This window comes from Ooceraea biroi, chromosome 8 (genome assembly GCF_003672135.1).
Source record: "Ooceraea biroi isolate clonal line C1 chromosome 8, Obir_v5.4, whole genome shotgun sequence".
Taxonomy (NCBI): domain Eukaryota; kingdom Metazoa; phylum Arthropoda; class Insecta; order Hymenoptera; family Formicidae; genus Ooceraea; species Ooceraea biroi.
In genome coordinates this window covers 14,923,342-14,944,586 of record NC_039513.1, presented here as the reverse complement: position 1 = coordinate 14,944,586, position 21,245 = coordinate 14,923,342, and the positions used below count along the sequence as shown (strand labels likewise).

The 21,245-nt window shown below is 40.8% G+C and overlaps 6 protein-coding genes across 14 annotated transcripts; 2 read left to right on the top strand and 4 right to left on the bottom strand.

The window, feature by feature from the left end:
- Positions 1-386: 386 nt before the first annotated feature.
- LOC105285666 lies at positions 387-9,167 on the bottom strand. Of its 6 annotated transcripts, none has more exons than XM_011350013.3 (12): positions 8,772-9,167; positions 5,880-6,129; positions 5,712-5,796; positions 5,340-5,519; positions 5,146-5,186; positions 4,910-5,063; positions 4,591-4,709; positions 4,212-4,347; positions 2,474-3,074; positions 1,787-2,379; positions 1,175-1,322; positions 387-889 (listed from the first exon to the last, which is right to left on the bottom strand). In XM_011350013.3, the coding sequence occupies exons 1-12, from the start codon at positions 8,924-8,926 to the stop codon at positions 883-885; spliced, it is 2,469 nt and encodes an 822-aa protein (XP_011348315.1). In that variant the 5' UTR covers positions 8,927-9,167; the 3' UTR covers positions 387-882. The 6 variants fall into 6 exon arrangements, with proteins under 6 accessions (XP_011348315.1, XP_011348314.1, XP_011348318.1 ...); XM_011350012.3 differs by having other exon boundaries at positions 540-889; positions 1,113-1,322; positions 8,772-9,162; XM_011350016.3 differs by lacking the exon at positions 8,772-9,167 and adding an exon at positions 8,118-8,348 and having other exon boundaries at positions 540-889; positions 1,113-1,322.
- A 606-nt stretch (positions 9,168-9,773) lies between these two features.
- Positions 9,774-11,682, top strand: LOC105285668 (ubiquitin thioesterase otubain-like). Of its 2 annotated transcripts, XM_011350019.3 has the most exons (6): positions 9,774-9,972; positions 10,045-10,097; positions 10,481-10,780; positions 10,902-11,102; positions 11,185-11,401; positions 11,478-11,682. In XM_011350019.3, exons 1-5 carry the CDS (start codon positions 9,930-9,932, stop codon positions 11,380-11,382), a joined length of 795 nt encoding a protein of 264 aa, XP_011348321.1. In that variant the 5' UTR covers positions 9,774-9,929; the 3' UTR covers positions 11,383-11,401; positions 11,478-11,682. The 2 variants fall into 2 exon arrangements, with proteins under 2 accessions (XP_011348321.1, XP_011348320.1); XM_011350018.3 differs by having other exon boundaries at positions 9,775-9,972; positions 11,185-11,682.
- Positions 11,683-11,770: 88 nt separating this feature from the next.
- Positions 11,771-13,247, bottom strand: LOC105285670 (BLOC-1-related complex subunit 7). Of its 2 annotated transcripts, XM_026971937.1 has the most exons (5): positions 13,095-13,247; positions 12,922-13,012; positions 12,431-12,684; positions 12,202-12,360; positions 11,771-12,118 (listed from the first exon to the last, which is right to left on the bottom strand). In XM_026971937.1, the coding sequence occupies exons 3-5, from the start codon at positions 12,566-12,568 to the stop codon at positions 12,092-12,094; spliced, it is 324 nt and encodes a 107-aa protein (XP_026827738.1). In that variant the 5' UTR covers positions 12,569-12,684; positions 12,922-13,012; positions 13,095-13,247; the 3' UTR covers positions 11,771-12,091. The 2 variants fall into 2 exon arrangements, with proteins under 2 accessions (XP_026827738.1, XP_026827739.1); XM_026971938.1 differs by lacking the exon at positions 13,095-13,247 and having other exon boundaries at positions 12,431-12,635; positions 12,922-13,080.
- Positions 13,248-13,399: 152 nt separating this feature from the next.
- On the bottom strand, positions 13,400-15,592 carry LOC105285669. Of its 2 annotated transcripts, none has more exons than XM_011350020.3 (4): positions 15,189-15,592; positions 14,619-15,101; positions 14,419-14,526; positions 13,400-14,331 (listed from the first exon to the last, which is right to left on the bottom strand). In XM_011350020.3, exons 2-4 carry the CDS (start codon positions 14,683-14,685, stop codon positions 14,144-14,146), a joined length of 363 nt encoding a protein of 120 aa, XP_011348322.1. In that variant the 5' UTR covers positions 14,686-15,101; positions 15,189-15,592; the 3' UTR covers positions 13,400-14,143. The 2 variants fall into 2 exon arrangements, with proteins under 2 accessions (XP_011348322.1, XP_011348324.1); XM_011350022.3 differs by having other exon boundaries at positions 14,929-15,101; positions 15,189-15,582.
- A 115-nt stretch (positions 15,593-15,707) lies between these two features.
- Positions 15,708-17,970, top strand: LOC105285671 (nucleoporin Ndc1). Its single transcript, XM_026971926.1, has one exon. It carries the CDS (start codon positions 15,888-15,890, stop codon positions 17,616-17,618), a length of 1,731 nt encoding a protein of 576 aa, XP_026827727.1. The 5' UTR covers positions 15,708-15,887; the 3' UTR covers positions 17,619-17,970.
- Positions 17,971-18,057: 87 nt separating this feature from the next.
- LOC105285676 (WD repeat-containing protein 36) lies at positions 18,058-21,138 on the bottom strand. Its single transcript, XM_011350033.3, has 3 exons — positions 19,500-21,138; positions 19,146-19,423; positions 18,058-18,976 (listed from the first exon to the last, which is right to left on the bottom strand). Exons 1-3 carry the CDS (start codon positions 21,031-21,033, stop codon positions 18,122-18,124), a joined length of 2,667 nt encoding a protein of 888 aa, XP_011348335.1. The 5' UTR covers positions 21,034-21,138; the 3' UTR covers positions 18,058-18,121.
- Between the last annotated feature and the right edge of the window lie 107 nt (positions 21,139-21,245).

Genomic DNA, 21,245 nt, shown 5'->3' with positions numbered 1-21,245 from the left:
TATAACGCCTGGAATTTCGAGATAGCAAAAATGTTCGCATTGATTCGCGCGGTTTTTCTCCTCCGAGAATAATGAAAATGCTGCTTTTAATAAAAAAAAGAAAAAGAGACGACGAGCTTATCAAACATTAATAATGTTGAAATGCTATCTTGTTTACATTTGAAAAATTAGTTATCGATAGATTATTATCGTATATATTATTATCAGATGTTTACCGTACTCGAGTTTCATAGTCTAATCTTGAAAGAATTGACAATTGACTCAAGCATTATTATATAATGTATTAAATTCTGAAAATTATTATATAATGTTATAATTCTCGAAAGAGATTAAAAGTTTTCATCTTGCGTTATATTTTGTTACATTAATATGTATCAAATGATTAAAGATCAATTCGTTTATTTTGAATATTACAAAAGACTGTTCCTGTGTGTGTGAAATGTGCAATATGTATTATTGTCACATCCAGAAACGCCATATAAATTTAATTAAGAGCTAGGGGGAGACGAACAAACGTCGCGAACAAACCACGGCGAGACTTAGGAAAACAACATATTTATTTGAATAATATAATAAAGTAAAATGCAATAATGTAACACCGCCAAAACATAAACAACACTAAATATATATATATATATATATATATATATCTCAGTGAGGGATAAAAGAGGTAGAGGTATACCAAGCAAAACGAAACTCCAAACCATGTCGCGTGTATCACGCCGTTGATGTCGTATATGCTATTCGTGGTCAACTATTCGGGCAGATCGCTGGTGTAAATTATGACGCTAATGAGGATGCACGATGCGCGAAAGAATGCGAAAAACGTATTCCAGTAGTTCTCGTCGATGCCTCGGAGAGACCGGATTTACAATCGATCCTTCAGCTCCTAGAAGAAAATTTTATTTAATTTCGTTAAATTTAATTTAATAAACTTTTTTTAGATTAAATTAATGATGCATCAATTGCTTACGTTTATTTATCTTATTCTTATATTTTTTTAAATTTTAATATATGTACATGCATGGATTATACATTATTTATATATTATTATTAGGAATGGTAATGTATGGAAAAAAATTATTGATGAAAAATTAATTTATGATGCGTACCAACGTGTAAAAGGACCGTAATTACAAAATTCAATATTCATTATGCTTAAAAATCAGAATACATGATTTCCTGCGGTTTCTCGAATTTAATAGGCCGATAGATAGTGAAAGACTGATCCCATCCACGCGGCGCCGTATTGTAATTCGTCAAATTGTGGAGGCTGGACAATTTCGGTCCAGCATAATTGTCGTTCTCGTACAGTTTATTGCCTGAAAATTAAAACACTGAATATAAATCTGCAGATTTAGGGTATCACAAAATCATCAGATATCATTAATCGAGGTTTCCTTTTTCCTTCTTTTTCTTCAAATATAATTTTGATAAGTTTGAATTAAACTGTTATTTTTTTCTATCTTTAATTACAATTAGTCACATGAAAAACGCACATGAAAAAGAAGAAGGAAAAGTATAAGTCTTGTAAAATTTGTTTGCATCTTTCTGTCTCCTCACAATTCTGTATTTTTTTAGTGTGTAAAAGAGAGATTTCTCTTTCGTATATTTTATATAATTAATATAATTCAACAATTTTATGACTAATTTCCATTAATAAACTTTCTATCAGACCTTACATAGGAATTAGAAGCAATGTTATGTTAAAGAGACTGTTTTATACATTTAATATGCAATAGCAGTGGCACATCGGGATTACTAAAGCGCGTGCGTGTTAACTTGCCTAGCTCCGGGTTAGCGTCAGCGAGTTTGAATTCTGGCGTGGTGGTGCCTAAGAGATTATCCAGGACCGGTGTGCTACGCAGGTGTTTTTTCGTCTCGAGTATGTCCTCCTGCGAGGCGATCATCGAGAGCATCAACGATTTCACCTCGGGAGGCATCTCGGCCTCGGTGTTAACGTATCTCGCATCCACGTCGTTCCCGTAAAGAGCCTCCAGCTCCTGCGAGGTGGTCGAACGACGTCTCGCGGTACTCGAGTACTCGTCCTCGAACGCGAACGAGTATTCGCTGCTGTCGCAGCAGTTCAGCAGGGCGGATGGTGCGGAATTGCCGCGGTCCACGGGCCCCGCCTCGCTCTGATAGTCGGCGATATCCTCGGAATCGCTGTCGTCCGTCGTGTACTCGCTTTCGTCCGTGGAAACGTAGCCGTTGCAGCGAGGCTGCAGCTTCGCCGCTCCTTCGTAACTCTCGCGGCGGTCTCCGTACAATTGTCCGTTGCGCCGGGACTGCAGTTTCTGGTAGGTCTCATGCGTGGCGCATAACCGACCGTTGCACCGGGTCTGCGGCTTCGCAGAACCCTCGTAGCCTTCACACGCGCTGTATAATTAATTAATAAAATTGAAGAACCATTCGGCGCGATCTCCCGCCTATCAATCCAAAAATACGTGAATTAAAAACCGCGGAGTCTCACCGTATCGCGTACGCATCCTCCTCCGGGTTGTTGTTGTACTTCGCGCGACTTCTCGTCTCGAAGAAGCGCGCTATATCGTTATCCAACGGACACTGCTGCACGATTGGAATGATCTTCGGGCTGATCTGCTTGTATTGTAGAACCGGTCGGCACGTCTTCTCGAATTCCTGTATCAGTTGCTTCACCGGTACGGGAGTGTACTCGGTTTCCTCGTTGACATTCTGCGCGTGGCTGCCGTTTTGTTGCTCGTTCGCGATCTTGTTGTCCGTCGCATTACCGTTATACTTATTGTCGAAATGCTTTTGGAGCCTCGTGTCTTCGTCATAGTTGTTCCGTCCGTTGTAGAAGTTGGGTTTTCTCGGCGACTGATAACTGTCCTTGTTAATGTATCTGTTACTGTTATTTGCACGATTACTGGCGATATTAGCGCGATCGTTAGTAGGCTCGAAAGCGATACGTCGAGATTTTTCGATGACGGATGATCGAGATTGGTCCGGAGGGAAATCGGAGTCTGTGCCGACCGCTACCTCTCGCAAATAAATCTTTTTTACTTCGCTGAAGTGACTGCACTGGTTAGTGTTGCAGTGCGATCGGTACCTGTCTGTAATTTGCAAATTAAGATTGAAGCAGCAAGCGCAGCGGCGGAAATAAGCCTTGTTGCGGTATCATATATTAAGTATAACATATTTTTTGCAGGAATCAAAGGAAACTACGTTTAAAAATACTAATTAATAAAAAATAAAAAAATATGAAATGTATTAATTATTAATAAAATAGAATATTATATGTGTGTGTTTTCAAAATATAAATATATTTCTATTCTATTCAACTTCATTTTTAAATTTAATTTTTTCTGAAGAATATACACCTATAGTTAATATTTCTTAAAAGAATGCAAGATTTTATATATACACATCTATCTTTTTTTTCTAAAAGCTATTATGTCTTTTTAGAATAAATACTTTGATTCTATCTTATCAAAAAAAGGAAATTAACTTTATTTTTATCTTTATCTGTAATCTGAGCTTATCCTTGATCTCTGTAACATACGCTTAGTAACAGCAATATATTAGGTGTTATTTTATCAACAAGATTACACATTTACTTCAGACAATGCACTTAATTTTTCTATCGATTAACTGTTATGAGCAGAATGAAAGATATCGGAAGATACAGTGTATGTTTGTCTCAGATACATCGTCAGGGATGTCAGGCACGTACGTACGTCTCGTGCCGATTAAATAACATCGACGACACTTGCCAATTAGGACATCAAAGATCATTCAACTCGAGCTTCAACCGGTCGATCCAACATTGATCTTTATTTCGGAGCCGTGTCAAGTACCGTTGAAATTCTAGAGCACTTCTTTATAAATTGCAAGCTGCTTTTCATTTTCAAAAAAGGGAGCGCGATTCCGCTTTTTAAGACTCTCTCTCTCTATTTAAGTTACATAAAATTATGCTATGTTTTCTTTTTTTATATAATTTTATTTTGTGTTATATTGCGTTTCTTAAAAACGCAAAATAAGATTCAGAGAAAACGTTCAATGTTCGACGCATAAATTTTTACTTTGCTTTTCAAGACTCTGACGACATTAATGGCTGTTCATGATCTTACAATGCCGCGGATAATATAGAATAGAAAACCGACCTCACCGTTTGCCAACGAAATCTGCCAAGTGAGATCACCTTGCAGTCGAGATTATTCTGTTGATCATTGTATTTACGTTGTACGCACCTGCTATCGGCACATTTGCGTTGTCGAGGGAGATGTCCACCGTGAAAGGATTGTAAAACGGTTTGTCGATGTTCGAAACCGGCGTGCGAGGTGTCAATGATGACGGCGTCATCAACTTCGCGTTACCATTAATTTCCTGAAATCGCGGCATGAGTATTACGAAATGTTTACACAGCAAAACGTTACTATTAATTTTTGCAATAATTTTTAAGTTTTTTAAGAAATAAAATCTTTCTACGAACTAAAAAAATTATTTATTCACTTTTCTCTTTTTATAGGAAAACATATTTAATTTATACAAAAATAGGAGTAAGAGATTATTATTCCATGTATTTATAAAGAATAAAAATTATACAGAATGCATTAAAATTGCGCTTACCGGTTTCTCCGGATACATTGGCGTTTTCGGCGTAGTGGGTGTATTAGGTGTCTGCGGTTGCTCTTGATCCACCACCCACTTTTCCGACCTTTTTCTACGTTTCGCAAATATCTCAGCGCCTGCGAATTGTCTTTTGGCAACATTATGTACAACAACAATATATCAGATAGAAATATCGCACTTCTTGCACCAATCGTACATTGTTACATCATACAACAAATAGAATAGAACAAATAGAATTATGATAAACATTTTATCATTTACGCAAAATGTAACGTCGTTAGTTTTATAATTAATTTATGTTGGCTAATTTATTTACCACGTCCTTTCTGAGTGTTCAAGTCGCGAACGATATCGAAGAGCTTCTCGGGATTTTTCGGCGCGATATTGACTTCCTCACCTAGTGCCTGAATGCCGTGGATATCCAACACTTTTCCGCATGGATTCATCACGCATTTGAGAGGAAGCTTGTCCTATCAGGAGAGATTTTATTTCACCAAATTTCGGCAGGTCGTGAAAGATCACTATTGATGCGCTATACTTTATTCTGTTTACCTTATGAATGGTTGTAGTCGATTCCTCTTCATCCTCGATACCTGCGAAATATTATCTCCGATACTATAGCTGTATAAAATAGGCAAATTTTTATCGCAAATATAAAAAGATGAAATTTTTCTAATTCGCCTAGCGAAAAAATGCAGCTTTTATTTATTGGAGAGATAAATTAGAAGAAATTTTGCTGTGCATACCGTTGCCGTCGTGGATCCACTTAACGGATCGTTTCTTTCTGTTCACATACATGCTCTGTCCTTTGCTCTTCACATTTTTCACATCGCTAAGAGAATGCGAAATTCGCCGAGCAAGTTCTACCTGATCCTCGACCGTCGGATGCGTCGGCGCGTAAAAATACGAGGACGCAAACATTTTTTCTGGAAATTAATTTTTGATGTCTTCAATTTCAAGAAACAAATTCTTTTTTTCTGAAAAACTTCATATATAGATAATATAATTTGGAATTGACCGACTGTCGTCCACAAATAATTTTAAAAGCTATATATACTGTCATGAATTATTTTATTAATTATTAATTAGTTAATAATGACATTGATGAGGGAACGTACTATTTTTCGACTGTACTAGCTCATGAGAGTCCGACGCCGGGGTGAGCAATTTTTGCAAGTTAATCGGAGTAGTCTCGCCCCCTTCCTGCAATGAAATGAGCAATTGTCGCGCAAAACTGTATCGATTCAACGGAATTGCTAAACAATTTTGACGTCTCGACGACTCACCATGTCGAAGTGCAATATTTTCGAAGTGAGACTCTCGAGGAAGTTCCTTTTCACCGGATCGTGTCTGTCGGACGGCTTGTAACCGCGCGAACGAATCACAACATTGTCCGCGGAAACGCTGCGCTGCAAATAATTCTTCTCCTGTTGCAGGCGGCTGCTGTAGTTCACGCTGCACTTGTACTCGGCATCCTTGGTGCACGTGAGCCCGTACGACGCGTTGCTCAGAACGTTACGCCTGGCGTTTGTGTGTCTGCGGACATTCGAAGCGTTCGCAACACGATGCGGATTCTCCATTTACGCAAACTACGGGATCTCGCGATGAACCGTTGAAAAAAATATTGTTCAGGCATAAAGGAAGTCTCACAACTGCCGCAGACAAGTAGCGAGCTATCAGACAGATATTTTTGCGTGGAAAATCCCGCGCGAACGAAAATCTCAGTATTTCCTGTCTAGTAAACAAGAAAAAGAAATAAGTAAAACAATAGTAAAATAATAGCACTTATAAGTCAAGATAAAAGTTAATTATTAACTTAAGTAAAAATATCTCTTTTAACTTGTAAAACGCGGTGGGCGCGAGAGCTTCCTAAATGCCGATATAATCTCCCCGAGTTTAGTCTGGACGCTAATAGACGCGCGAAAATGAGCCTCATATTTTCTCGTCGCTTCTCTTTCACTTTTCTTTTGGCGAAGGAGAAGTCTTTCTTCTCGTCTCTGCAACATGAGCTCGCCAAAATTACAATTCATCGATTTTCAGTGCTAAGCTCCCCTAATTCTCTTATCGTGCATTTCAGCGTTCTGTCGCGAGCGACGAAAGAGCGTAAATACGCTTAGCGCACAGAAGTATCGATGCCGATGACTTGAATTGTCGATATCGCGATAACTGACTGATCGCACGAGATACGCGAGGGAGAGACAGGAGGATGTGCCCCGGCTGATGCGACATGGAGCCCGACGGAGCTTTTTCGACGACGAGAATTGGTTGCCTTCCAAGCGGCCAATTAATTCCGCGTCGCGGTATTGGCAATGGTACAACGAGCTCGGTGTAAAAGAAACGCTAAATTTATCTGTTGTAACGTAATACGCAGTACGACGAGTTCGAGAGCTCGCGGTGCGCGCGCGATCAGCGACCGTATTTATTCGACGTCGCGGGGAAAAACCGCCGATACGCAATAACGCAATGCTATTCGACGGAGGAAGAGCTGGTGTCCGTTGATCCGGATGCGTACTATTAAATGTTTTTCCCCTCAATTACACTTGATAAGCGAATCACGAAATTTTCCGTTCACTTTTTGCCAAGTATTGATTTAATATTAATCAAGTTGAGCAAATTTAATTTAAATTTAATATTAATTTAACTGATATTTGTAACGATGGTGATACATGTGTACTTTAATCATGCTAATTCGTGTTGTGGAAAATTATGACGCGATTCAATTCTAGCCGCGCAATAGAGAGGATCGATACTTCGCTTTAAATAGATTGTTTGGAAGTTTGAGAGTTTCAAAGTCGGTCAAGCTGTTCGCGGTACTCGTCTTTGATAAAATGAAATTGGAAAGTTTTAATGTATCGTACTTTGATCGTCGCGTGATTTAATTGCGGATAACAATTTAGACGTGTCATCTAATTGAAAAAAACACGACTGCAAAACAAAAAGGAAAATTTTTATCTTATCACGCGGAAAAAATCTCGTTCGAAGATCAATTAATTGCTCACGAAAATGTAGTTGTACTCATTTGCCTCAGGGCAGTGTTCTTGAACGCTCCCGTGCCAGCCATCGAGTCGATTAACTGTTAAATTATTATTTCCGAGTACACGCAAGCATAAATGTTTAGGATCATTACAGCGGGGAGCATGAAAGTGTCAGCTTTGATTATTGCAATATTTCGGGAAGAATATACGTTCCCCGAGTGTTCCTTTGCGATGGCAAACTCACGACGACGTTATTGTCATTCCACACGCACTGTCACCAACCCTCTGCGCTATTATTGTCGCGATTACGAAATACGTTGCAGCATCCGTCAATCGCGAAACAATGGCCACACTGTTACATAAAACACGACTGACACATTTGCTACCCCATGCACTCTTGGAAAAATTCTCTCACGAAAAATTAAAAAAAAAAAGAAAAGGAGGAAAAAATAGAAAGATCACGACTTGATCAGCTCGCACTCTCTCCCATCCTCTCGCGCCCCCATTCTCTCCGAGGTAGACAGGGGACATTGCGAACAGAGATTTTACTTATCAAACGATGCTCTCCTCATCGCGACGTGCACGCACACACCGGGGGCCCGTCGTCTCCCTTCTTCGCCTACACTTTGTTTTCCCCGTTTCCACGCGGATTTATTTTTCCCACGGTTTTACGTAACGCGCGAGACAGACGCCTCGGCCCACACAGCTCGCCAGAGGTGGTCGGAGTCCCGCCTCAAGCTCACGACGAGGGCTCCCTCGTCGCGAGGAGCGAATTTTGCATCTTGCAAAACGCTTCCTGGCACGCACCGTCCGTCCGTCCGTCCAGACGCAAGAAGCAGCAGACCAGGAGTCACCGCCGCCGTCGCGACGCTCAGCAACTACCGACCACGGTCTGGTTCATTGATAGAACAGAGACGCAAGAAGAAGCAGAGACAGGGAAAAAAAGAGAGAGAGAGAAAGCAGCAGAGCTTATTTTTATATCGAGCGGACCTATCTGCACCGCGCGAATCCTCGCGGATAGACGGAGATCTCTGCTGCGAGATCTCGCTGCTCCAAAGAGGAGACAATTGTCGCGATACGAACCGAACGCGATATATTGGCCAGTCTGCCTACACACATGAATGTACAGATATATCTGCTAAAACGGATCGACTGGTCTCGGTGAGAGAAGTGTCACTTCCACTCACGGTGGAGGCTCGTTACCTCTCGCGACAGCTCTCTTTCCCCCAGCTCTTTATACCGATATGATTGAGAGATACGGAGAGAAAAAAGGGACGTCTCGTGGTGACTTCTGCTCTTCGCCCTGGCAGACTTCCGCTTGTTGTGCCCGTCCGCTGCGGTCCACACTTGATGTACATGCGATGAATTACAAACACGGCCCGGTCGCACACGGTGCTTTATAATAGCACCCAAACCGTCGCTACACCGCGCCTTCCTGTCGACTGGCTTGGGACGTCTTTCGGTAAAAATAGACCATCACAGAAAGCGACACCTCAAGATCCGAGCTGAGCCGACGACGGGTTGTCCGTTGCGTTGCCTCTGTGTACGCGCGATAATACCGTCGTCTCGATACCGTACCGAGCTCCAGAGACGTTCATTCTTTCCGATTTTCGCGATCGGCCATCTAGAAGTATAAAATTCGCTATAACTCACTTACGGATATTCGGGGCATTTGAAGCAAGCAAAATAATAGAAGCAAGCGATGTGACAATGCACAAATTATTACATATAACTGTTGTAGATTAAAGACGACTGCGAGCATTTGCCTCGAGGCAAAATTCAGAATGCAAAAATGTACGTGCGATGCACACATTGTGCATTTACATGTTTACATGTATTCGATGTATCGCTAACCGTTCGCAGAGCAATCCCGTGCAACTATCCTCAGGCCTCAATCCCGATTAGCGTTATTTATATCTCGAACAAACGTTGTGGTTTACGTCTCGCGTGCACTCGAGTGCACCTTTTGTTTTCTCCAATTTCATCAATTCGCTCTTTTTTCCCATAAATCTCCGTCCGATCATTTTGACGCGCCCTGCGAGATGGCGCGATTCCGATCTCATGTATTCCCGCCAATTTTTTGGACGTTTCAACAAAATACCGGCGGGCATTTGAACTAGAAATGGAGGGCGACGAAAGGATGGAGCGAGAGGGAAGCTCAGAGGGCGCTACCGTACCTACTCGCTGTTCCGGCACATGCGTATTGTGCGTTTCGGTTAACCAAACTCCAGGAAGTCGTGTATATTGTGCGGTGAGACAGCAGCGGCAAACACCTTTCAACCTCACATGGAAGCATCGAGCTTTTGTTTACAACCGATAATTTGACAGTCGCAGTGAAATTTAGCGGAATCTTCTCGAGATATGGGAGACAAGTCGCTCAAGCAGCACTCCGTAGAGAAAACAGGTCCCTTATCGCGCTCTGTCATTGAGAAATTATGAAGCGTCGGGCGATTTATCATGCGAATTTTTATTGCAGATGTCAACCAAGACGAGTTGATACTCCAGCAGCAGAGACGAATCGAGAAGGAGGTTAATATGCCGTTTCTGTTATATTCAGAGTGTATTTTCCAGGGATCAATCGGGCCAATTTGGTCATCTTTATATACACATACATATATAAGCCACTTAATTAAAAATAAAATCTGTCGTACAATCGAGTCAGCCTTGTTATCTTCTTCAAGCATCTCATTTTCATCTCTGAGAGTCTTGACTGAGCTGAAAAAATTCTTTGGATATTATTATCGTTTGGACATTACTTGTTTTTGGTTAAACAAAATTACATTTGGACAATTGTGGTTTTTTTTTTTAATGGGACAAGTTTTATTTTAGAGTGTTTTCTATGAGATAAAAGTCTAGGTCCTTGCACGGAGGGTGAGCCATTTCTGGGTATATAATCGTCTTCTATGTTTCAGATCTCAGAGTCTATAGCTTTAGTTGGGGAAAAGGAACCATTAAAGAGTTTAGAACAAGAGTACGCAAAAGACGATGTATATCTTTCGAAGGCGAAAGCGTTGGCTCAAAAGTATTCGTACATTAGGCGAACTAGACCAGACGGCAACTGTTTCTTCAGGGCATTCAGTTATGCTTATCTGGAGAAATTAATCGGGAATAAGGAAGAATACGATAAGTTCCGAGACTTAGCTTTAAAGAGCAAGGATAGCCTTGTAGCTTTAGGTTTTCCCCAATTTACAGTCGAAGACTTTCATGATACGGTAATACCTCATGCTTCTCGCAAGTGTTTAAATTTATTTATATGTGTCGAAGCATATCTCTCATATCGGATTATGATGTGTAATTTATTGTGGAAAATGTAAATCGATTTCTCATTTGCAGTTTATGGAAGTCATCGACAAAGTAGGCGGTGGCACAGAATCCAGCCACCTGGAGTTACATAAATTGTTCAATGAACAGGGTTACTCTGATTACGTCGTTGTGTACCTTAGATTAATAACGTCTGGTCAATTGCAACGCGACGCTGACTTTTATCAACACTTTATCGAGGGGGAACGCACCATCACAGAATTTTGCCATCAAGTATATACCTCGCGACGCCGATGCCGATAATCTTGTATCACTCTTTACGACAATTTATATGAATAATTCTTTTTTTTTGCAGGAAGTAGAACCTATGTACAAAGAATCTGACCACATTCACATAATAGCAATGAGCAGTGCTTTAGGGACTGGTGTTAGAGTCCGTTACATGGACAGAGGTGCCGGAACTGAGGTAACCGCCCATGACTTTCCTGAAGGTGCCACACCAGCCGTGCATTTGTTATATCGTCCTGGTCACTATGATATTCTCTACCCATGATGCGGATTTGACAATACAGGTTTTTCTAACATAACATAAGAACGATTTCTCTGGTGATCGTGTCTATTTAATTTTTACTCTTAAAAGTATTTTAGTTACAGCAATCAGTTTCTCGTAATTTACACACACGAGGGAGAAGTGTCAAGAAATTAATTTCTTGTATCCACGTGTTTTCTGAAAAATTTGCAAGTGTGCTTTCATTTTTAAATTCACGAATTTATTATTCTATTGTTTATAGTCAGAAACCAATTTGAACTTTAACATTAATTAATTATCTGAAATAAATGGCAGAAGAATCAAGATGTGTTATTACTCTTTTCCTTGCGTTCTCTCTTGCCTATAATTTCATTGTACCTATGATGACAAGGACTGAGATATTTGATTATTCCTGAAAAGTAGCACATTTATTGTAACAAATGTTAGATTTACTACCTTTGAATATATCTTTACACATTATACACAAGATAAGCGATATTTCGTATTTTATTATTTATTAAATATGTGCAAGTGTATTATATATATTTGTTTTTCTTTTTATACAAATATATCACAGAAATTAAAGACACTTTTATACATTTGCTTATATGAAAAATAATACAAAGTGCTATATAATAAAATCACCTTCAACTTACGCATTGCAAAGTTGGGAACGTAAATATATATTTAAAATTACGAGACTAGTACCGAATAATCCTGCAATATAGCACAGTCATACCACACATTGCATATCCTGCAGCTGATTATTAAATAGAAATGAATATATGTACAACGCGAAACAAATATGTACAATTCATTATGTTATCGTTGCATAGACCGTACTTGCTCAGTCACTTCTTCCAACATTGCGGAATTCTTGTCAATCGCATCCATTTGATATTCCAAATGGGTGGCAATAAGTGCCAGTCTCTTCAAGTTCGATTCTACAGTTTCCAGTCCATGCTCCTGCTGTGCAAAATTTCTTGCCGCATGCATCAACACCTGTGGGAATCGTAGAATGTGCAGCGATATATTTGTTAATTTAGCGTCACGTGAGAAAATAAAGTACTACCTCACTGCTTTTCGAACCTCGCTGTATTTGCCTGGCGAGAGAGGCAATATTATTGACATTGACTTGCACCCTATCCGCCAATCTCATCTTCGATTCGATAAACAGGCTACGCGCGCTGGTGCTAGATGCTGAGGCCATATTGTGCTGCTTCTCATTAATTAGAGGATAAGTCTTGCTCCTGATGTTATCCAGGCCTGTGGATAGACTGTACGTTTTGTTGATTAACACGCTTATAGGAGAAACTGCTTCATTATCTAGAAATATGTCACAGAATTCAGAACAATGTATTTTCTGATGCGAGAACCTCAGAGATATTCTTTACATGTGCATTCTTATTTTAATTTTTGTCTGTCTGTCTCCTGGTATTCCGATAAACAAACTTTGATATTCTAACCTAACTTTTCGGAAAACAAAAATAATTTCAATGCGTCTTACTATCGCGTGATCTAGGAAGAGAGTAGGAATAAATAAAAGAAAATAAGCTAGCAAACCTGATTAACTGTGTTACGTTATTGCGTCTACTGATAACTATTGTTAAATTATTCAATTTCGAAAGTAGAACCTCCTTTGGAATTGTAGTGTCTGGAAATAAAATGTCCGATTATCGTTAAATCGCATTATCCGAAAATAAAGATTCGTTTAATTTGTCAACGAGGATTATTACTTATAAATAACAAGGTCTTTCAATCTGCTGTCAAGTCGCAACTTCAATGAACTGTCAATTGAAAATACAAGCTTTGGACCTGCCGTTGAATCGTACTACTTGCAAATAAACAGCGCCCGACCCCATAGTGTTCTACTGCGCATTTCGTCACAAAGATAGTAAAAACTTGTAGCGAAATTTCTTGGAACGAAAAATTGTGATAAAAATTGCCCAATTCCAAAACTAAATTAACGCTAACTATGTATCATGATAGGGAATGTAAGAAAACAATATAAAACGGATGTGAAATGAAAAAAGTCAGTTTTTAAAAGATGGATAATATCACGTATAATATATTTGGTATTTGTCACAATTTAAATATCCATGAATCAATACATTAAATCATACCATTGAGTTTAACACTTGGAAATTTTAAAAATAAACTTGGTGGGAAAAAAGGGATGCAACAGATTATGAATAATATCAAATCAGTCAAATGTATATTATTACATTATGTATCTAATACTAACACACGAAATAGTTATTAGAATTTTTAAATGAATTAGCATCTCCTATTTGCTATCCAGTACTTATAATTATCCAACGAGCTTAAAAAATGTGGAATACTCTCCTCTAAAGTGGAATAAAAGAAACTATATACTGTAGGATCTCTTCACATCTGTAGAATGCCTACAAGATGAAATACAACTTCTAGTACATGTATCATATTCTGTGCATATTCATTGCAAATAGTACGTAAGAACGTTTTTCGGCACTCTTGTATTTGTGTTTGTATGTTCTTATCGGTCGTAAAAGATGCGAGGTATTTAATTGTCAAACCATATTTAAGAACTGCTTGGAGATGTCCGACATCGTTGCCGAATTTAACGAAAATATTAGCCAAATTATATTGGTCTGCTGCAAAGGCAGTAACTCTATCTGCGTCATCTATATTTGATACATACGAATCAGTAATTCTGTTATTAATATCTGCTAAGTGTTCGCTCAGTGACGTAAATAATAACTCGTGAGGTTCCTCTTGATTTGGGCTTGTTTGTCGAGATTCTCCTTCACTTGGTACAGAGCTTGCTTGTTGAGCTTGTAGTCCTTCTATCTAGGTGTGAGGACGACACTCGCAAAATGTCGGTTGTATACATAAGCCACGCATAAGCAACTTCTGCTTTTAGCTTCATGACAGTATTATCATTATTCGCGTTAACTGATGGATCTCCCTCTATTCTCCCCACCATATATTCTGCTGCAGCGAGACCATTTCTGGCTTCAGTAAAGCGCAGCTTGCTTATAAAATACGTACTTATCGAAATCGCTGCGTCAGACCACTCACTTGCTTCAGTCGGAGGGATAATTCTTGCCCGGTTGTTTAAAAAATCATGTATGGTTTTTATCCATTCGTCCATCTCGCCAGTAGGAGAATATAACATTTCTATACGACCTATCATATACCCATATAACAATATTAATAACCTTCTTAGATCTACTTTCTCAAAACCACATACTCTCAACCACATACTCTCAACCACATACGTGCAAATTGGTTTCGATCGGAAATTATCCTGTTCAATATATTGTAAACATAACTTGATAGCTTCATTTAACTATCACTCTTTTTGTGTTTCTTGTACATCACTGATTGCTATTAATAGCAATCTTATATTAATATATTTACAACTATTACAATGGCGTTGCAGTTTAGCTCGATTCCTCGTAATAATTTGCGAGATCTTGACAAGTTATCTAGAGAAACTTTTAAATCCCTTATCCCTCAACATTCCTTATATATTATACCTAAGTTATAGTAAATTGTTGCAAGAGCTATAATATCGAACTGGCTCACCGATCCTATACTCTGAGACAACTGGGAATATATTTTTATGCATTCACTTCTTATCATCTTATATGCATAGGGTTTCTTCTACAACTTTGCCTGTTGAAATGAATTCTTCAATGGTTCCAGAAAGCGTGGGTCAATGTATGTATCTATTGAGGATCGTTCACTTGAATCTCCTTCTGCAAAATGACGAAATGATATTCCGTTATTAATATTAATATTATACTTATACAATTTGTTTTAAATATATAATTCCTATGTATTACCTAGTGCAACATTATCTGTCAATTGCTGTCCACAGTATTCAGAGTACGTATGCATATAACGAAACATTATTACGGTGAATTTCGCAATATAAATTCGAAATATAAATAGATAGATGTAAAACTAATTAGATCACTAAGGGATAAATTTTGACGCTCGTGATACGTTCCGTGCCAACGTATGACTGAAGATACATGTAAACTTGTTTTCGATAGGCTACACAATTTTCTAAATACAAAACAATGTACGCGACATTTTCCAATGTCAGACTCGAAACTGTTTAAATTCAGTCATTAATTAGAATTATTATTAGAATATTATTTCTGATTCATATTACGCGGAAAATAACGCCATAGTTTTTTAGTAAAAATGTGGAACAGTTTTTAAGGCCCTGCACCAGATGGCGTTACTAACATTGGCGCAAACTTTTAACATGGAAGTTTGCCCCCACCGGGCAGAGCCGGTTAATAAGATAAGGTTATACTAGGTAGCAACATTTGAATTTCCGTGTATAAGTTGCACTGTTAACCGTGCGAATAATTCCAAGAGAAATGTAATTCTCAGTAAAACGCGCAAAATTCGTAATGGACAACGTTATTGCGTGCAGAGGAGCCTAAGAGAAACTAAGAATACTCGTACAATACTTAACCAAGCGAATGGTAAGGGTCTTCTGTGAAGGTTAACCGGCCTCGGCGAGCAAGATGATTCAACCTGACGACAAAAGCAGCAAGGAGCTGCTCACACGGCGGATCTTCCTCGCCGTCGTCTCGAGTGTAACTCTGCAATTCTTCTTCGTCTGCTGCCTGGTCCTGTTCGCGAACCTGAGCACGGACTACGTCCACTGGCTCCAGGAAACGTGGTCGATCGTGACGTCGCTGCGAATGTGGACTTTTCTCGTCATCTTCACCACGGTGGTGTTCCTGCAGGCTGTTTTCTGCAGGAGGGTCTACCTGCACACCCCACCGTACTACAAGAGCAGGTTCACCAAGCTGCTGGCGACCTTCACGGCCCAAAATCTCTACCTGGGAACGCTGTACGTCATCATCGGCGGCATCTTGATCTGGTTCCACTTGTTGCTGAAAGGAGGAAGGTACAGCTCCCTCATCGCAGACTGCAGCGTGATACACGGAACGTGTTTGGTGGAGGAGTACTCCTTCCTGTTATTCAGCGGCCTGTGGAGCGGACTGTACTTCTCCTTCAAGACCCGTAGCTCTATCGGGAGATACTTCCGCTTCCCCATCATTGCACAGTCCAAGTTCTTTCAGTTTAGACGGAGGATTTACACCGCGCTACCGACGCTGATGCTTTCCTCCCTGTGGTCAACTCTGTACTACATGACTGTTTACTACTTCGTGGGGTCATACTGCCATATGGTGCTGCTGTTCACGATTTCTATGCAAGCGGAAGTTGAATTAGACACTATGTCCATGTTGTTGAACTTGTCACTAATATTGCAGTTGTGGTTTTACCAGTTCGTGTTCGTGCTGACGATAAACAGCACGTATCTGTTCTTCGAAGTATACCTGACCGAGTGGACTCAGTTTAAGTTTGGACTGAGTGGCGCGCTCAGTACAGACGGCTCGGAATTGACGCTTATTGAAGCCCTGTCAATGGACAAGATACCGATAATGCAGCATTTGGGCTACTTGGACCTGGTCACCTTGGCCCAGAAGGAGAAAGCAAGAAGGGCCACGTTGTTCACACTCAGTCAGCCGGGCGGTCACCCATACAATTGGAACTGCGTGGTGCAGAGGTGCACGGATCTCCTCAACAAGTTCTCGTCGGATCTCAACGCTATTTCCGTAAAACCGCAGCCCCCACTGACCTGCTACGGTAAGAGCGTGTTGACAACGATGGGTAGACCTACTCAGCAAAAGGATCGCGTGTATCACATGCGGAAGTTGGTGCCAGACGTTGCGCCGACGTTAACAGCGGTGGAAACGATCACGCAGGAGACCTCTTACACCGGCCTGCTTGCTCAGTTCGTCAAGCAAAAACGCGACGCTTTTGTAACGTACCTTCTCTCTAAACCACTTATTAATTACATTTTCGGCGAGCAAGACGAGAATAAAATTCGTTACGTTTTATTTAATAGTCAGCCAGTGATGTGGGCTGCCGAAGCCATTTCCTCTCTGTCGGTGTTCTCGTTGACCGAGGACCACCACGGCATTGTGCAAAAAGATATACCGACTATCGTTAACGCTTTGTTGTCGGTGAAGCAGGCTCTAGATAAACAGCAGAAGTCAGTTATACTAGCTAGACGACTGCAAACGGAGGACAAGTTGATTAGGGAAATTTTCACGTCTCTACGAAGTGCGATCAAGCGTAGTCTCTATAGAATTGTTACAAATTTCGAACCGTACATCAATGACTTGTGCCTTGAATCCGCAGCAGTAGAGCAACTGCAAAGTTTTCTTAATTATAAAGAATAGTAAATATTATGATGAAAACAATGTACGTTCACGTAATCTTCCAGATTGTCGAATCGCCAAAAAATAATGCAGTTTAGCTTCGAATTGTACGAAGGATTACTTTTTCTACTGGTTATTACATTTATACGGTACAACATAAACTACAATTTACCTCGATCGTATTTCACGTTTGCGGAAGAAAGAAAAATTTGTATTAAAAGAAGATGTGATCATGAATGTATTGAAGCAGACCTGTATGACGCGTGGAAATGCAAAAACAATTAAAAATATATCTCTTTGTACACAGATATATTTCTCTTAACACTAACTTGTAACATATGCGGTACTCTTTACAATAAATGGATATTTTTTCAAAAAATATTAATCTCTACTTTCTTTTTTCCTTTTATTCTACATATTATTATATTAGAAAGAATAGTGTAAAGGAAAAATACTTGCATAAAATATGAAACTTCATGTAATTTTAATTAAATATTTACACAGCACTATTGTTCATACGTACGTTACATCTTTTTCAGGCTCTGTACAACACTTAAATTATAAAATAATTTCTCTCGCAGCGTGAGCCAATTTTTCGTTTGTACTTCTTGCATCTCTCGCAGATAATCTCGCAATATCTTGCTTTCCGATATCGCCGTACCGTGCCACTTTAAGAACACGGCCAGGTATGCTTGCGAGAGTTCGAAATCGGTCTGTCTCTCCATCATGTGACGAAGCATCTTCATAAATTGCAGTACCAACTCGGGATCCTCGCTCAGAGACAGCGATTGGATCTCGAAATCGATAGCGCTAGGACCCATCGTCTTCAGATTCTCTATCACGTCTGAGAAATCATCAGTCGTGGTGGTGGATTTCAAGAATTTCGTGAATGTCGTAAAGGTTGCTGGGTTGATCGACTTGGAACGAATGTGCGAGGATTCGGTCTTGTCGGCGACGTCCGATAAATCGAAACGCAGCGACTGCAACGTTGGGATCGTTGGTAGGAAGAACGGCGCGGCCTCGGAAACCTTTGGAGCTTGCTTCGGCTTATTCCTCTTCTTAATGATGTCGATGTCGAGTAGATTCTGCCATCTCGACTGTGCCACAGTCGACATAGTTACGAGATCACTGTCCAGTTGATGAGGAGACACGTAATCCGGTTCCGCAGCGACGATGTCGTCCTCGTCGACTTTATCTTCTACAGAAGAACCAGGGAGTCCTACTTCAGGTATTACGTCATCTTTACTGATGGCCTTCAACGATACGTGCGAGTACAGCGTGCGATTCGACCACAAGAAGATTCCTATGTTGTTTACATGCGCGGTCGCAAGAAACTCTCCCGTCGCAGAGAAATTTAAGGATATACAAGCCTCAGGAACCTGCAGATGTGAAATTTATGTTAATATTGCAAAGAAAATTTCACAAAAATATCTAAAAATTTAGATTTAATCAAGTTTGAAGACATTTTTAGTTACTCTTCAGGGAGAAAAAGTGAGAGTTTTGCATTTATTATTTAAGATCTAGAATAAGATTTGAAAATACGTTTACCTGAAATATATCTATCAAATGTGAGGATGGTATATCCCAAGTGCGGATTGTGCAATCCATGGATGCTGTGATCAACCATCTAGAATCAGGATTGAAACACGCGTCTGTTACTCGACCCTCGTGTCCTTCGAAATGACGAACTATTCTTCTCGTATCTACATCCACTAATACGATATCGAAATTTTCTAAGGCTACAGCTACGAGGGAACTTTCATTATGGCATCGTATCCATTCCACCGACTCTTCGAGTGTTATTATCGTCCTTGCTGTTGTCATACCTGAAGAAAGAAAGATCAAATTAATGAGATATTACATACAGAAGAAGAAAACTCAATTTTTATTTGATACACTTGCCTCTCCCATTCTTAAAATCCCAAAACTTGATTTTTGCGTCTTTGCCAGCAGTGATAACGGTTTGAATCAAATCGTCAACCATGATGCCCTTAACAGCACCCTCATGAGCACCGCTCTCATCACCGTAGGACGCTCTGTGGATCCCAGATTGAATATTAAATCTGTCCACGTGACCTGTGTTGTAACCGATCACAACGAAATTTCCACATTTCGTCAGACATAGACTGGTCGCGCTGGCGTTGTAATTGTTCTTGAATCTCTCGGGCAGCAACTTAAGGTCGCCCATCTTTTGTAGGTGAGTCGACCACGTGGTGACTACGCCCAAGCCAGAATGCGTGGCTGCGATGTTACACCACTCCTTCTCCCGCGTCACTTCGGACGCGAGCTCGGTTATCGGTGGCATTATCATCGGGTCGCCGACCGAGAGGCCTTTCCTCTTTGACGCTTTCCGATTGAACGAGGCTCTACCAAGGCTTTTGTTCAGTATCTCCGTGACAGTGGAGAACAACCGCAATGAGGAGTCACCGCCCGTGGTCAACAGGTAGTTACCGTCGTTCCCGTAGAAGCGAACAATCGTTGGTGGCTCGGCATGTCCTTCTCGTATTCTCAACAGTCTGCCAGCTCCATCGGACATGTCGAATATCCACAGTTTCAGGGAATTGTCAGGCGAGGAGGACACCAGCAGCGGCTCGTTAGGTATGTATCTCAGACTGGTGACAGCAGCGTTATGCGCAGTGCACAGCTGACTCTCCACCATGCGTTGCTCCAGGTTCCAGAATACAATCTGACCACCCACGCTGCCTGTTGCCATGATCGGGTGACCGTCCGTGCGGAAACTGATGGATATCACTGGACCCCAGTTCTGGACCAGCTCAAACAGGGTCTCGTCGTACTTGAGATTATGCAGAATGATCCGACCATCGTTCAAGCCCACAGCTGCGACGTCTATCGCGGGTGCCTGCACTAGCGTTGTCACACTGCTCTGCCAGCCTTTGAACGCGTAGATCATCCTCATTTGCTTGACATTCCACAGCTGCAGCTGACCCTGCTCGCTGCCCAACAGGATCTTGTTCATGTAAGTATTCGGGTGCATCATTGTCGTTATTTTGAAGATGCTGTTGCCGAAAGTCAGCTCCAACAGGAGACTCTCGTCCTTGATGTTCCAGACCCTGAGGGTGCTGTTCTCGTCGACGGACAGCAGGTGAGCGCCGAACGGTAACAGGATGTGGACCGTGCTATCGTGACCCTTGTAAGTGTGCCTCAATTCCGTTCCCCTACGCCACGCGTAGATATTGTTCGCACTAGCTGTGTACACGTGAAACGTGTCGGTAGCCAGGCAGGTGATGTCATCGGGATGCATCCCTGACACGCTCAACAGAGTAAAGTGTGAACATCCGTAAGTGTGGAATTCCTTGCCTACGCACGTGACGATGAAGTGCTCCTTCCTTCGGAGAATATACCTAGTGACCAGTGGTATGTGATTGCTGACGTACCCGAGGGCACGATTCCGCGCGAATATTCTACTCTGCACCATTATTGTGTTGGAACTTTATGTATATTAAAAACCCGCATGGACTGAAAGAGAGGTTATGTGAACACGCTCATGCTTTGCGGCATAAAGCGTCCATAGCAGCAGTCATTAGAGAGCCCTCTATAGGGGGGTCTCTTGCAGCCAATGAAAAACGATAAATGACTTGACCAATCACAATCGAGGATTTTCTGTAACTGTATCATTTGAACTTTTTG